Source organism: Clytia hemisphaerica, unplaced genomic scaffold, assembly GCF_902728285.1.
Source record: "Clytia hemisphaerica strain Z4C2 unplaced genomic scaffold, Clytia hemisphaerica genome assembly, whole genome shotgun sequence".
Taxonomy (NCBI): Eukaryota; Metazoa; Cnidaria; class Hydrozoa; order Leptothecata; family Clytiidae; genus Clytia; species Clytia hemisphaerica.
This window is the reverse complement of record NW_027104543.1, coordinates 1,105,058-1,119,912: the sequence shown is the minus strand read 5'-3', so window position 1 is coordinate 1,119,912 and position 14,855 is coordinate 1,105,058. Positions and strand designations below refer to the sequence as shown.

At 34.3% G+C, this 14,855-nt stretch overlaps 1 protein-coding gene across 1 annotated transcript; it reads left to right on the top strand.

The window, feature by feature from the left end:
- The first annotated feature begins 3,996 nt into the window (after window positions 1–3,996).
- LOC136822645 (bcl-2-related ovarian killer protein-like) lies at window positions 3,997–14,577 on the top strand. The gene is made up of 4 exons (XM_067078913.1): window positions 3,997–4,356; window positions 13,030–13,384; window positions 13,780–13,972; window positions 14,488–14,577. Exons 1-4 carry the CDS (start codon window positions 4,254–4,256, stop codon window positions 14,575–14,577), a joined length of 741 nt encoding a protein of 246 aa, XP_066935014.1. The 5' UTR covers window positions 3,997–4,253.
- The last annotated feature ends 278 nt before the right edge of the window (window positions 14,578–14,855 follow it).

Here is a 14,855-nt window from a genome sequence, read left to right as displayed (position 1 = left end):
CCCGAAGGGCTAGAATCGAATCTCCTTGGTAATGGTAGGATTTGAAGCCAAGAAATCCTACCAAAGTTGCGCGGCCTGCCTTGTTTTTACACAAATGGCAGATTGAAACTAAAATTTACCGCTAAATTTCGAAAAAAATATCACTCGAAAACAAAAGAATTGCTAGATTCAATCCGTCGTCAAAAATAAGGCGCATATTTTAAGGCTTCACTTTTTCTTGCCTGAGAAAGGTTAGAGATTCGATTCTAGCCCTTCGGGCTTATACTTCAATGCTTGCCCCCCCCTCGTTGAAAAGAAATTTCATTTACATTAATAAGAAATTTTGAATCGTAAAAAAAATCTTCTGACTCTGAGGCTATAGACTAGAGTCTGGTTTCTGGCTGAACTTTGGTTTTTGATAATTTTTGATGACGCTGAGTCAAGCGTAGTAGACTAGGCGCAATTGACGAGTCCGCCATTTTGAAAGAAAAACACAAAAATTCCAAACCACAAAAAAAGTACTTGGTGTTGAAAAATATAATTGAACACTATTAACAGATTTAAGATACCTTATTTTCGAAAAGAAATGTTGCTTTATCCTATTTTTACCTTCCAAAAAGAACTACAATATGGCGGACAGTTTTACAGTCCACATAAGCAAAAGCTCAAAATCGAGAACTACAATCAAAAGTCATAATATTTGAGAAAAAAGGGAAATTCCCACGAAATCTTACAACCACAAACGATTGGGAAGCGCTCTAAATTAGGTTGGACGGGTGGAGTTTTTTTTTTTTTAACCTTGAGTTTTAACGCTAGACGTAATAAGACTTAGGACCTTAGGATCTGAGGAACTAAAAGTCCAAGAATGGTCCAATAGGGCTCAGAATATAGCCTAGAAGTCTATAAATCCCTCTCAAATTGGAATATTCGAATAAATTTATCAATTTGCCCAAAAGCTACTTTTTTGCCCGAACTTTAAATTGCTGAAAACGAGGAATTAACCAAAATTCCCAATATATTTCGACCCTGATTGTACCTGGACCCCGGGCTACAAAGGCTGCGACTAACAAGTCGTGCGTTAATGCGGTTTAGATGTATGCTACGAAAAATACTGTCGTTTTGCTTAAGATTCTACTTCTCGCAACAAGATTCCACTGACTTTTCCGAGATCTTTCCGCTGTTTGGGATAATCTCCCAGGATAGCTGGCATGAAATTGGAAAAGGTTTTTTTGTAAAGGTACTGAAAATTTTGTGTGGGATTACCTAATTTTCCGAAGCTTATTTTCATCTACCCGGAGTCCTGGTTGTTTTCGACTAGAAAGTGGCAGAGGAAACTTTATGCGAGAACTGGTCGTTTTCCGCTAGAAAGTAGAAAATGACTGTAGTATCTTCTTATAGGATGTGGAATCTTATTCAAAACGACAGTAGATATCTAACAAATGAAGTTTTATTACCGATATTAAAAAGAAAATTGCGGTCACTGAATGGTCATTATGATGCGATAAATTTAGATTAGATGGTTCGTTTTTTTTGAATCGTCTGTGTAGAAAGAAACAGACAAAATAACACAGTGACTTATGATGTTTTCTTTCATCTATTTGTGCAAGTGATGTCGTGATCTGGTTGTCAGTCGGATTTGAAGCTCATTTTCCGGTCATTAATTTGCTGAAATTGTTCTTGAATGAAACTATTCCTTTTAGATTTTCCTGGAGAAGAGAATAGAGCATGATTGTCATGACATTGTAAATTGTAATTTTTGAAGAAATTATGTCAATCCTTTTTTGTTTTGTTTTGATTGTTTTTTACGATGTTTAGTATTGCACATTTTGTATGCAATAGAAGTTGTACAAAAGAAGTTGATGTGGTTGTTCTTGGCCATTCATTGTTTGATTAGGACAGTTTTCAGGCATCCCTTGAAAGCGTATCACTCACGGAGAAAGAAACATTACAGCCATCATGTCAAATATTGAAGAGAATGAGAGCCTGAACGGTAAGAAGACTTATGTTCAAGTTTTTCGTTTGTCATAAATACTGAGTTCTTATAGGCTAATTTAGAGTAAATGGTGTTAAATTTAAGACAATATGAAAGATTATGGGGTCAAACTTTGGGAAATGCAATAAATTCCTCCAAAAGGAACGGAAAATTTAATTTCGCATTAAAATTTAGATTAATGGTATTTGAATGCCAAATTTGAGGTATTTTAGACATAAAATGAGTTTAAAGAGCTAAAATCTTGGAAGCTGCTAGGCATTCTTGGCTCAAAATCCATAAACCCTTTTAGCTGAAATCCGGAAAATCCTTAGCAGTTTTCAGACCTGAGCCAAAAATTGGTGTTGCTTATAAAAAAATGTGTATCTGAGAAAACATATAAGGCTCATTAGACAAAAATTTCGTTGCAAGAGTTAAGGGTGATTATACCATCAGTCTGGAGCATCCTCGACACCCCTTTCTCAGTGCCATGGTGGAACCTATCCTGCCACGTGTAGGAACTTTGCTCACAATTCCAATTTTCACTTGACCTTCAGCTTCAACTTCAACTTCAACTCTATGGGATAGAGCTGCTTTTTTCTCATGATTAGGGGGTAAAAACACTCATCAGCAGATAAAGGCGTGGGGTTTACTACCAAGTGAAATGGTGATTTTAAATGGAATAAAATTAGCGACGGTATAAAAAACACAATCGAAAGATGATAAGGTATACTGGGTCTGCTTGAGATACAGAAAAACAATTAATTAATGTCCTTCTTACTTTCTCATTTCCATTACATAAAAACATGAAACAATTTTCTTGTTGCTGTGAGCTCCATACTTCGGTTTACTTTAATTAGTTTGTTACTGTACTGTGGACTCTTTCAATCCTTTCAATTCTTACAAATTATGCTACTGGTAATAGAGTTTGCATACATGTTCCAAAAGAATATGCGGTGTGCGTATAGTTCTAATAAGCGTTTTGAGACATAAAAGCTGAGATTAAAGCAATACATCGTTGAAAAGATAGTATTGAGTGGATTTATGTTTAGAACGTTACAAAAAGAAACGAAAATAAAGAGATAAGAATTAAAGCTTTTCAACAAAGGTCTAAACGACTGAAAATGGTCAGATAATGAGATGTTTCAATTTTTAATTATATCGTTGATTAATTGTCAAAAATGATCTAAATGGAACAATTCAAAATGGATTTGACTTTAAAACTAAAAGAGATATGAAAAATCCTAATGCATATTTAGAAACTTTGACTCTAAGTCATGCGACAAACGACTGTGTAAGACTCGTGTAACTTTCCATTCCACAGTGGTGACAAAATTTCTGGGTGCTTTTCTAACTGGGAGGACGACATTTTGATCAATTCTTCTTCAAATGGGTAAAGGGTGACGCCGGGTCTTCGATACAGGAGTTTAATAATCTCTCGCTAAGATTCGTACAAGTTTTTTTTATAATAACATCCAACAATTTTAAAGCCTTCGGACGTTCTTAACTTTTTTAGATTTAAGCCTAAAAATGTTCTTAATATGTTCTTATTTTCGCCATTTTGTGCGCTTTTCTAAGAAATCGGGTGTTTTGAATCCCCAAAGCCTTGAAATGTTCTTAATTTGTTCTTAACATTTTGGCCATCGAAGCCTTATGTTCTTATATAGTTTGTTCTTATAAAAAAGCGTTTATACAAGACGCTACTGCCATCAAAGCTAGACAAATTACAATGCTTCAGTTCCATTGTTTAGTTTAAAGGTAATAATTTCTCGTAAATTTGCGAATAGTGGGGGATGGTGATAATAATTAACACATGATGATGGGGCTTATTGTTGTTCATTATGTAGCAGCCCACACAACATTGTCAATCTATTAATTCGCTTCATAATAGCCAAAGCTCCATGTCATTTTTTTTTGTTATAATCTCTTTGCAAATTACTTCTTTTTTCAATCAAAAGGATGTCAATGTATTTTGGATAATTCACCTCTATACTGTACTTTGTGCTGATATTCTTATATTTTTATTATCGTGTCGAGAGAGATTCACTGTTTATAATCAAAACACCAGAGCAGTTTATGAATGCTTTTTTGCAAAATATACTTTCAAAATTGGAAGCCTCAAATTTTGGCTACACTTTAACTTTTAGATTTCAATAATATTAAAAAACCTTTTAAAACTAGAGCTGTTGTGGTATTAAAAATAATCGAAAGTTTATTCAAAGGACTAATTTTTATAGTATAAATATTCATCGTTAAAGAAGCATCATTGTTTGTTTATACAATTTTATGACCTGCTTAAATTATCATGCTTCGAAGTTTTGAACAAATACGAAACACACGTAAGATTGGAAGTCTGGATATAAAGGATGTTCACTCGTCAAATTCAGATGAGGACGATTTAGGTTCAGGTCAGTGTTTTATTCATTCATTTCTAGTAAAAAATAGAAAACTTTCTTCTGATGATATAAATGTTTTTTTTTTATATAAGCATACAAAAATCCGAAAACAGGCTCAGAGATGCTTAGGTCGAAAGCTCGATAAGGCTGAAAATTGCTTGAGGGGATGCTTAAATCTAAAGCATAAATAGGGAAAAACTGAAAATCCGTAAAATTCCAGCCAAAAAAAGCCAAAATCAGGAAAAAAACATTTTTCGTAGGCTCAAGTAATGCTTGTCATATGCTTAATTTTTCCCCATATCTGAGCCTAGATATGCTTATAAGTGCAATGCTTATAAAAGAAAAAACATGTAATGTGAAATACTTTTAACCTAGCCTAACTCCTTAGTCTTGCATAAATACATTTTGCCTTCGCAGCGGTTTTACTTTTTAGTTTCTTAGCCTGCAGGTCCATATCAGTTTTTACTACCAATATATATGAAATAGTTTTGTATATAGAACTTGACCTGTGTTGACAAATAAATTAACAACAAATTAATTAACAACAACAAATTTATCAGGAATTTAGAGAAACGCTCGAATTAGATGTTTTATGCATTTAGCCAAGCTGAAGGGACTACAACCGTTAGAAAGATTCGAATTATAGAGGTTCGAGTTATAGAACATTGACTGTATATGAGCATCTATTTGTTGAAGCGACAAGACATTGTTAACAATAATTTTTCTTTGGAACTTTTTGTTTGTTTAAATTGTTGCCTCTTACACATTAAATCAAAATATCAAAAATGTATATCCTGTTCCTTGGGTTTGATTGATTTTTGCTCGGTATCAGTTGTTACGTCACTGAAATACGAACTGCTTGGAAAAGCCGAATATATGAACCTTGGTACTCGAATTTGAAGGGTTTACACTTATACAAAATTTCATGAGAACAACAAGGCTCAAAATTGCTAAAAATAAGATTAATTTAAGAAAAACCTTAAACCTCGAATTGTTGGGGAGTAAAAATGGCCAAAAATTTCAAAAAAACTCATTTTTGCCCTAAAAATATACTCTTGTCTCCCGAATACACGGGGGGGGGGGGTGTCCGAATAAGCAGGGGGTAGGAAAATTTTCTAAATTCTAATAAGCGGGGGGGTGGAATAAGAGGGGGTTTCTTTTTGTAATTTGAAGACAGAATTCTTTTTAACTGATATCAATTTCAACAAAAAAAAGAAACTTTAACAAATGAACAAAAGTTTAAGATTTATCTACACTGTAATGAAATATTGAATTATTCGAATTTAACTAGCGGGGGGGGGGGGGGGGGTTTAGAATAAGAACGGGGGAGGGTGGATTTTTTTTCCTCTTAACAATTAGCGGGGGGGGTGTCTATTCGGGAGACAAGAGTAACAGGGTAAGAACAATAGAACAATTCGAACCTAACTGACGCTTACAATATAAGAGTTTAATGTCTAAAAGCATTTGGAAGTTATCATCAAGAGATATAATTTGAAACATTACATCATTCGTGTGAAGCATTACGTCATTGAGAGATTATTACTCCTCATGGGAAAATACTTCTATCCTCAGAAGATGATCTGTCTAATCTGAATGATACTCATCTCAAAAATAAACTTTCCTTCCTTAAAAGAGGCTTGAATTTTACATAAGATATCCACTTTTAGCATGATAGATGTTTTTTTATGAGAAATGTTCTACAGAGCTTGCCAAGAAATATCAAAGGTTTTACAATGATTTTTAAATACAATCTAACTTTTTTTTGAAAATTGATTCAGTACATCGACATTGATCTAGACAGCGTTGGCTTTGACTTTGACTTTGGTGAAATTGAAATTAGGAAGCTACTTTGGAATTATTACTTTATTGCTGTTTTGATGTTGTATGCTAAGATTGCGTAAGTAAATTACAAGAACGCTTTATTAAAAAATTCATTAAAGTTAGAATAGCGTCGATTTCATTGACAATGTGCCACTAAGGGTTGATGACACTTTTAGAAAGTTTCAAAGTAACCTTGTAAAATATCTTTCTATCATACGCCAGCTACAAACTTGAGCATTTTGAGACCCGATGGGATTTTATCAGCCAGTGGGGGTAAAAAATAACGGACTGAAACTTGATGAAGATTGACATTCCCATGTTTTTTATGGCTGGGGATTTGAATTCCATTGTTTTAAAATACTAGCCAGAAAATTCAGTGAGGATGGAAAAAATAGCACAATATTTTGCAGTGAGGATTTGCTTATCTGATTATTTCCAGCAGGGACAAAAATGAGAGTATAATTTTCCACTGGGGACGATATTTTGGCCAATTTTTCCAGTGGGAAGGGTTCCCAGTGGGTCTGTGAGAAGGGGGTGTATCCCTAATTTAAATTTGTTTTGGAAAGACAGACTCTTCAATTCACTTTTTTTTCATCGTACTGAATTGGAAATCTAAACTTCGACGTTCAGAAAAAAGTTATTTTGTAGGAAAGAGGTGGTTCCGAGCTTTTACATTTTAATTAAAAAGTCGGTAAATAGGCTAGACCGCTGAAGGCTGAAAGCTATTTTTTCAAGAAAGTCGTTGAAACTGTAGTTAATTTATCGAATAGCGTTAACACTGACCTTTCTGACCTTACCACATCAGAAAGATCTCATCATAGACCAAAGTTAATCAAAAGAATTTCAAACTGGAGTCTTAAAATGTCATCCTTTAAGACCGTCCAAAGTTTTGATATTTATATCTGTTTATATTAATATTTTCAATACTTTTCTTCATTTCCGAGTATGGGAAAAGAATTCTTGTGGCTTTTCGTCAACTTTTTTTCTAACCGATTTAAAGATTGTTACAGATTCAGAAAAAAACTTCTATAGACTGGACATCATTTCTTCCTCTTTTCCTGCTTTGAGAAGTTCTTCAATGTTTTGAGAGGTAGAATAGAAATATATTTATTTCTCCATTTTGGTTGAATAGATTTTTGAGTGAAAATTTGTAACGTGGAACATGTATGCCAAAATATTAAAAAAATCGACGCTTAGAAAAGTAAAATTAAATTTCGTAAATTTTGACGATTTTACTTTTAATTTTCTTTTCAATTTTAGAATTCTAATTTACAAGATCTAGCTTAGGATCCGTAAATTTTCAGAAGTAGCCGACGAAGCGATTTTTTAGAAATATGTATTCTTATCTTCTACAGGAGACCGAACTTTGCGACCTTTCTTATTTAATTGATGTGCTCTGATCTCTAGGAAACCTTTATTGCATTATTTGTCTCCCTAAACTTACCCTATAGTTGGATGCGTTCTGAAATGGGCTCTTCCAGAAAAAAATTTTACATGGGGGGTGGAGGATATATTGTCCGGGGTGTAAATTTGCTCTGTCCGGGGGTAATTTGGTGTCTCCGGGGGGTCAGCAGATGCTTGTCCGGGGGGTAAAACCTATTGTCCGGGGGGCCAAAAGTCACCCTGTACGGGGGTAAATCACTAAAAATTGTTATATCCTCCACTCCCCATGTAAAAAATTTTTCTGGAAGAGCCCAATCTAGGAAAAACTTTTTACCGAGATATACTTGTAAGATATTTGGTTTTGTTTTTTGTTTTTTCACGAAAGATGTGTTTTGAAACTGCTCTCTAGGGTTACTAGGCAACAAGCTCACATCAATATTCTCTTTTAATCATAACCCTGTCTTCTTAAAAGATGCGCTCTTAAGCTCTCTAGGTTTACCTAGACAAGAAAATGTTAGATGACCTTGATTATACCCCTGTCTCGTCAGAAAACATCATCATTTCTAGCAGATTGATTTACGAATATTTTATAGTACAGAAGCCCGGCGGAAGCGGGGAGACTGGGGAGACTTCAGCTTCCCCACTTTAACAGTCGTTCCGCTGGGCCTGGAACAGATTAAATTTTTTTAGCTGAAGCATACTCTTAGAGCACATCGGAAAAAAGGTCGCCTCACCACCGGCTGCTTTCGAACTTTGATAACTGCATTATTTAAAGCATGCCAAGTATACACTTTGTTTTTTAAACCTTCGTTCGTTCATGTAGTGATAACTCTTAAATAAGGTAGATTATTCAATCAAAACACATTACGAATTAAACGATAAAGTCGATACCTATGACGAAATCCCCTCATATCTATTTTCCTCTTAAAAATTCTTGTAAATACGTCTGAAATGTTGTTAAGTTTGAAACAAAAGCGAGAATGCAATCTTATTTGCTATCATTAGATGTTACATATTGATGTTATTGACTTTGTAAAATATTATATACTGTTTTCATATTTTTTTGATAATTTTTTTGTACAATTCTGACGGACTGTTTTGGTTTGGATAGATTTTGATGTCGGTAAGAAATATTACTTTGTCTTTGTCTCTTGGATGTATCTGTAAGCCGGAAGCTTTATTTTTGCTTCTTAATAAGTTTTCAAACCGAGTCCTATTAAAGAAGATAGGCTCTAAACACCCCCTTCTCACAGAACCCACTGGGAACCCTTCCAACTGGAAAGATTGACCAAAATATCGTCCCGGTTGAAAATTATCCTCCAATTTATGTTCTCACTGAAAATAATCAAATAAACCGATTCTCGTTGCAAAATATTGTGCTATTTTTTCCATCTCCACTGAATTTTCTGACAAAATAACTTAAATTCCCAGACATAAAAGTATGGGAGAATATCAATACCCATCGTGTTTCAGCCTGTTATTTTTTGTTTGGACTGGTAATCCAAGGCAAAGGGTAAAAACCTTTACGTTTATCATTGGGTATAAGTATATGTAGTCATCATAATATACATTGCCTTGAGTGTAAAATTCAAAAGGAAAGCCTTGGCTTGAGCTGTCTAATTGTTTTGACAACTAGAAACTCGAAACTCTGAGGAATTGCCTCGTGTAGCGAAAGCAATTAAAGTTTTTTAATGTTTTTTAATGTGCCTCGCGGTAGATACAAGTCAAGTTTCCATATTAAAATGTCTTTGTTTTGTTACTTTATGAGAATGATAGAAAGTCAGAGAGCTTGGCTGTGGTATTCGTGAGGACGTTTCAAAGGTTAGTTCTATTTTTTTAGTCCTCAAATTACTGCAATGGATTGAAATCGGAACATCTTTTTTAATTGATAAAAAGAGATCGTCAATTTTTTTTACGGTTTCATGGTCTACGTAATGTTTTTCTGATTAGACCAGAGACACAGCTTGCCATCCTGGTAAGTCGGTAGACTTCATTTAGTCCTCCATGTTAAATGATGCAAGACTAAGTAATAGAAAAACGAGCGATTTACCCTTATTTACCCCCCACTGTCTCCACAATAACTCCGGGTAAGAAGGGTTTTTGATGATGAGATTCGGGACGTTTTGAGTTTTTGAGAAGGCACTCTTGCAAAATTAAATTCGCTTGGTGTATTTCTCAAATCCGACGGTAATCAAGAAAGATTTTTAGAATAACTAAGAGACTTTGTAATAAAGAGGAAATCATTTCATGGCTATTTTATAGCTGCAGTCTCATTTATTCTAGCGCTAATTTATTTCACCAACAACCATTCGACTGGATAATTATCGTCTCTTCCGTAGTTATAATGATAACGTTGGTGTTTTTATTCGCCGAAGTTCCTAATGTTTATATTTTAAATTAAGTTGCATTCTAATCTCCATTAGAATCTCGCTGAAAGAAAATGAAGGCATAATTTTAATCGTCAAGGGTTCAGCTTTTTCTCTCTCAATCTAGAGCAGTTTTCTTTGAGAAATGCAACAGCCTGAAGACATTTTTAACGGCGATTCTTTTTTTCCCATTTTCATTATTTGATGACAATTAAAGCTGAGAAAATTTTATTTACTGTGAGAAATTTCAAGTTTTTCCTCTTCTCTTTATTTTTCAATTTTTAGGATTAACTTACGCCATCTGATTATACGTCGGTAACGTTTGTGTAAGATTTCACGTGTTAAAAATGCTTTTAATAGGTCGTGAGAGGAAGAAAATCATTTCGTTTTTGTGTAGACATTATAGCCAGGCAACCAGTGGGTAGCCTGGTAGCAGAACGTCTCTTTTTAAAATGAGAGAAGTTATACATATATACTGAAAGGAAAATTTTATTTTGTATAATGTTCTTTATGCAGTTTTACTAGTCGTAAAGGAGAATTTAACGTGGTAGTTTTCAAATGAAAGATCCGTAGGAGGAAAGAAAGGAAATTTTTTTTTTGAGAGGAAGAATAATTTTTTCGTTCCGATTCAAAGAGAAGACAAAATAACTTAAATTCATATAAGGAACTGTCACTTTTTTCTTATTTTTGTGAATTTTATTTATCATTCTTTTCCGAGTATCAAAGATGATATCTATAGCTAGGATCTCACAGTTGTCAGTTATAAAATACTGAATGAATATAACCATTTTATTCTTGATATCGGAAGGTTTATCCTACACTCAACGTTTATTGATTTTGATTTTACTTGGCTTTGGCACTTCAAAAAATATTTATTGAATCGATTATATTCATTATTTGCATTTCTGAATAAGGAAATCCGAACAATCTTAAAGATTGAAACTTGAAATCCGAAATTAAATTTTACCGAGTTGACGGAAGAAGAAAAAAATGGACGAAGAAATATTCCTTCGACAGAAACGCAAAAAATATCGTTTACGAAATTTCAATCTTCGAAGTAAGAACATATGGTTTATTCGTCTTCGTCTTGTTTATTTATATGAAGTCTTGGTATGAAAGAAATTAGTACAGTCGACCTCTCTATTTCGATTTTCAAGGGACAGAACATCTTTTTCGAATTATAGAGATCTTCGAAATACTTTCCTGCTGAAAGGGACCGACGTTTTAGCTCGAATTTTAAAAAGATTCGATCAATTAAAGAGACTCGCGGAATAGAAGAGAGTTGACCGAACTTGAAGCCCCTTGGAGTTCTGAACTTTTAAACTCAACGGTATGATAAATGTTCAATGTTCAATGTTCAAATTTTAGCAGAACTCGAAAAATTCTACAAAACACGCTTTTTATATAAGAATACCTACACTTTATAAGAATGTCCAATATGAAAATGGCCAAAAAACTAAGAATAATGCTAAGAATATCACCATCATGGAAGTTTGCTACTCAGGCTAAGAATGCCATTTTTAGAGCATTTTCGATTATAAATTGTCAATTACCCCCAAGACGCCAAGTAAGGCTTATTTCTTTCCCAAAATTGCCATTTTATGGTTGAGAAGTATGTACTAAATGTTAAATCTAGTCTGAATTGGGATCCTATAACCTAAGAATGCTGTAAGAATATTTTAGGATGATTTCCCAAAAAAGTTAAGAATATCCATGATGAAATGGATTTACACCATTCTTATAAAAAAAAGCGTGTAACAAAACCATAGTATTTTCTAGAAATGTTTGCTAACAGCGTTTGTCTTCCGCCTAAATCTTCTCTTAATTTGATAAAACTTTGGCTTGTAATCTTAAGTGTTTTTTTGTTGAAAATAGTTAAAGGGAAATGGATTTCATGATGGAAACCATTTAACAAAGGTACCAGCACATTAGAGATCGTGAAAGTACATTAAATCTATTTAAAGGCTTCCATGTTCCATAAGGAACTCTATAATATGCACTCAGTCGTGCTGTTCTAAATCAAGCAAGCCAAACGATATCTCGTGGTTCCTCTTGAAGGGACAGATGAAATAGAAAAGACATTTTTACTAAGGTACGAATTATTTTTATGCGAAAAGATTGGTTACATGTTCAAAATGGTCACTAGGATCGAATCTTGGTAGAAGCTTGCACTATTTCAACGGGTAAACTTTTATATTTTTGAAAGATCTACCGTACGTCGAATACTTAGAATAAGTATTGGAGTTACAACGCCATGAAAATTAAGGAACTTGTAAAACATATTTTGAATTAGATTTTCTATTCCTCAACTTTTTGTTTGAAAAAGAGGTTTAGGGAATAACCCTGCTTACAGCTCTTTAATCTTGAATGCTTAACAAAGAGAATTTTGAAATCTGATGTTGTGAAAATGTTTGTCATTGGGCGGGAATCGCTCCCACAATCAATCAGTGAGGGAACCAATTGACTTTATCTCCATGACGTCCATATAACGTTTGAGTAAATGATTTTGATATTTGGTACCCCACGAAATCAGGAAAGTTAAATTACTCTAATCAACAATTATACAATTGACCCGGAAGAACTGTATACTGGATCACTAATTATATCGATAATTGCGTGAAGCATGTGCCAGTCGTAGATCTTTTTCTCTAGTGTTTGACTTTGGTTTGTTTTAGTTTTGATTGTTTTTCTTTTACTTTTCTCATGTGCTTTGACGTAGTTAAAATGTACAATTAAACAATGGGAACTTAGGGAGTCTTCTTTTCAAGATTCTTTATTTATTAGGTGATAAAAATTTGGGCATGGTTGAACCTTTGGGCGTGGCCCTAGCATGTGCTGTATATGTAGCGAAACGAATATTATAATAAAATAGCTTGTATTTCAGTGATTTCCATTATTTCATTGTCGACTACGAAAACATTTAGGAAAATATCAAAACATCTTTTCATGGAGAAAAGCCTTGCTCTAAATCTAATATAAACTTAGGAAAAACTGTTTTTGGCTCCTGTCTGAACCTTTTTGCAATGCTTTACACGTCTCGTAGTTAATTTCAGTAACAACTTTCAAGATGTGAAAAGAAAAAACTTTGACAATTTATGTTTTTGTTCGTTCTCAGGAGCAGAAGAAATGGTTGCCACAAAGAAATCACAAACTACACTCTGGATTTATTTGTATCGTTGTTCGAAACTCGGGCCTCGTTCTTTATGGATCAAACAATCGAATTGTGTCTTAGAAGAACTAACCAGAACGATATGCGATAAAGCGATTCGTCATCGAATGACAAAAGCCTCTATCGATCATTCTCCGATCAAAAGTCCGAAACTTTACGAAACGCCGTCCGAGAAAACAATGCAATGCGTGAAAGATATGATTGATTTGATAGTCTCTTCACATCCGGAACTCTATACGGAAATCACATTCAAGTTAAACATACCGGTTCAAGACGAACGGACTGTATGCAGGACGTATAGGTGAGCATCATTATAAAGACCACACCCATACATTTATTGCCCCCCCCCCTGTTGTTTTGAAACTATATTGAACAATTCTAGTGGTTTGTTTTGAGTCATTTCTAACTAATATTTCGTTTCGTATAAGGGATCTGTAGCATGTAAGCTTGGTCAAAGTATTGTCTAACCAAAGGTATATAGGTGAAATGTCGTTGAAAAACATTGAGCTGTTTAGGTGTTGACTCTCTTTAAACTGGAGACGGAGCAAAAAAAAAACATTTAAGGGCGGAGTTTGAATCGGGTGGAGATTACAGGAAATAAAGACACATCCGAGAATATTCATATATTCTTATAGGTTGCACTTTATAGCCGAAGTTGCATTTTTAGCATATCCATTCCCATTCATTTTATTTTAGTGAGTTTGCTGAGAATCTGTTCAAGCGAGGAGTTTCATGGCCGCTCATCATTTCATTGTTGTCGTTTTCTGGAAGTCTAGCAGCGGAGTGTACGCGGAACGGGCGGAGTATTTTAGTACGGCGTATTTGTGATTGGGCAACGTTATTTATCGTGATGAGACTGAAAGATTGGATACAAGATAATGGCGGATGGGTGAGTTTAATGATATTCGTATTTCATATTTTTCGCCCTTTTTTTCCTATAACGGGCACAAATCGCAAAACAATTTCAAGTTGCAAGACTTTCTGTCTCCACTTTCACGCGAAATGGGCGACAGTTTTTTTCTTAACCTTTTTTGCCTGAAGAAAAATTTATGACATAAAAAAGTTTCGCGCGAACAAAAAAAAGTTGCCTTCAACTTTTTTCAACCGTTACGTCAATGTTGACCAGTGGAATTGCTTCATTTTTCAACGGACCAATGACCTTACAAAAACTTTAAAAAGTTTTTGCTCATTTCGCGCGAAAGTGGAGACCGGCCTTATTACCAAATCAACTAATCAGTGACATAGAAAGTAATTTGATTATTGAGCAAATTTTGGAGCGTTACGTTAACAGGTAACTTCGATAGTTCATGACCAATTTAAATCAGCGGGAGTTTTTTATGGACTGGTCTACAGTTAAATTCTTTATGGCAATTTTCTAAGCTTTTGTTTAATTCCCTTTTTTAGGATGGAATGTACGAATTCTTTTACCAGCCTACACTCAACAATAATAGTGTGTTTCCTTCAGATAAACTCCAAACTCCAACAATTAAATGAGTGGAAAATCGCCATTTCCAATGCAGTGAAACCTGAAAAGGCTGCTCGTTTTGCACTGGGATTTTTCATATTCTTGGCTTTGTTACTAATAACATTCTTTAAAAGCACATCAACAGAGTGCAAATCTGGAGGCGTTAGAAGCAAGTTTAGTATTTATAGAGACTGTTAAGTAGTGATTTTGAGCCATCTGAGTTATTAGAGTTATCGAATTAGGAATATTCCTTTTCTTGAATGAGAATCACAGAAGGAGATCAAACTTGTTGCAAAATGGCGATCAA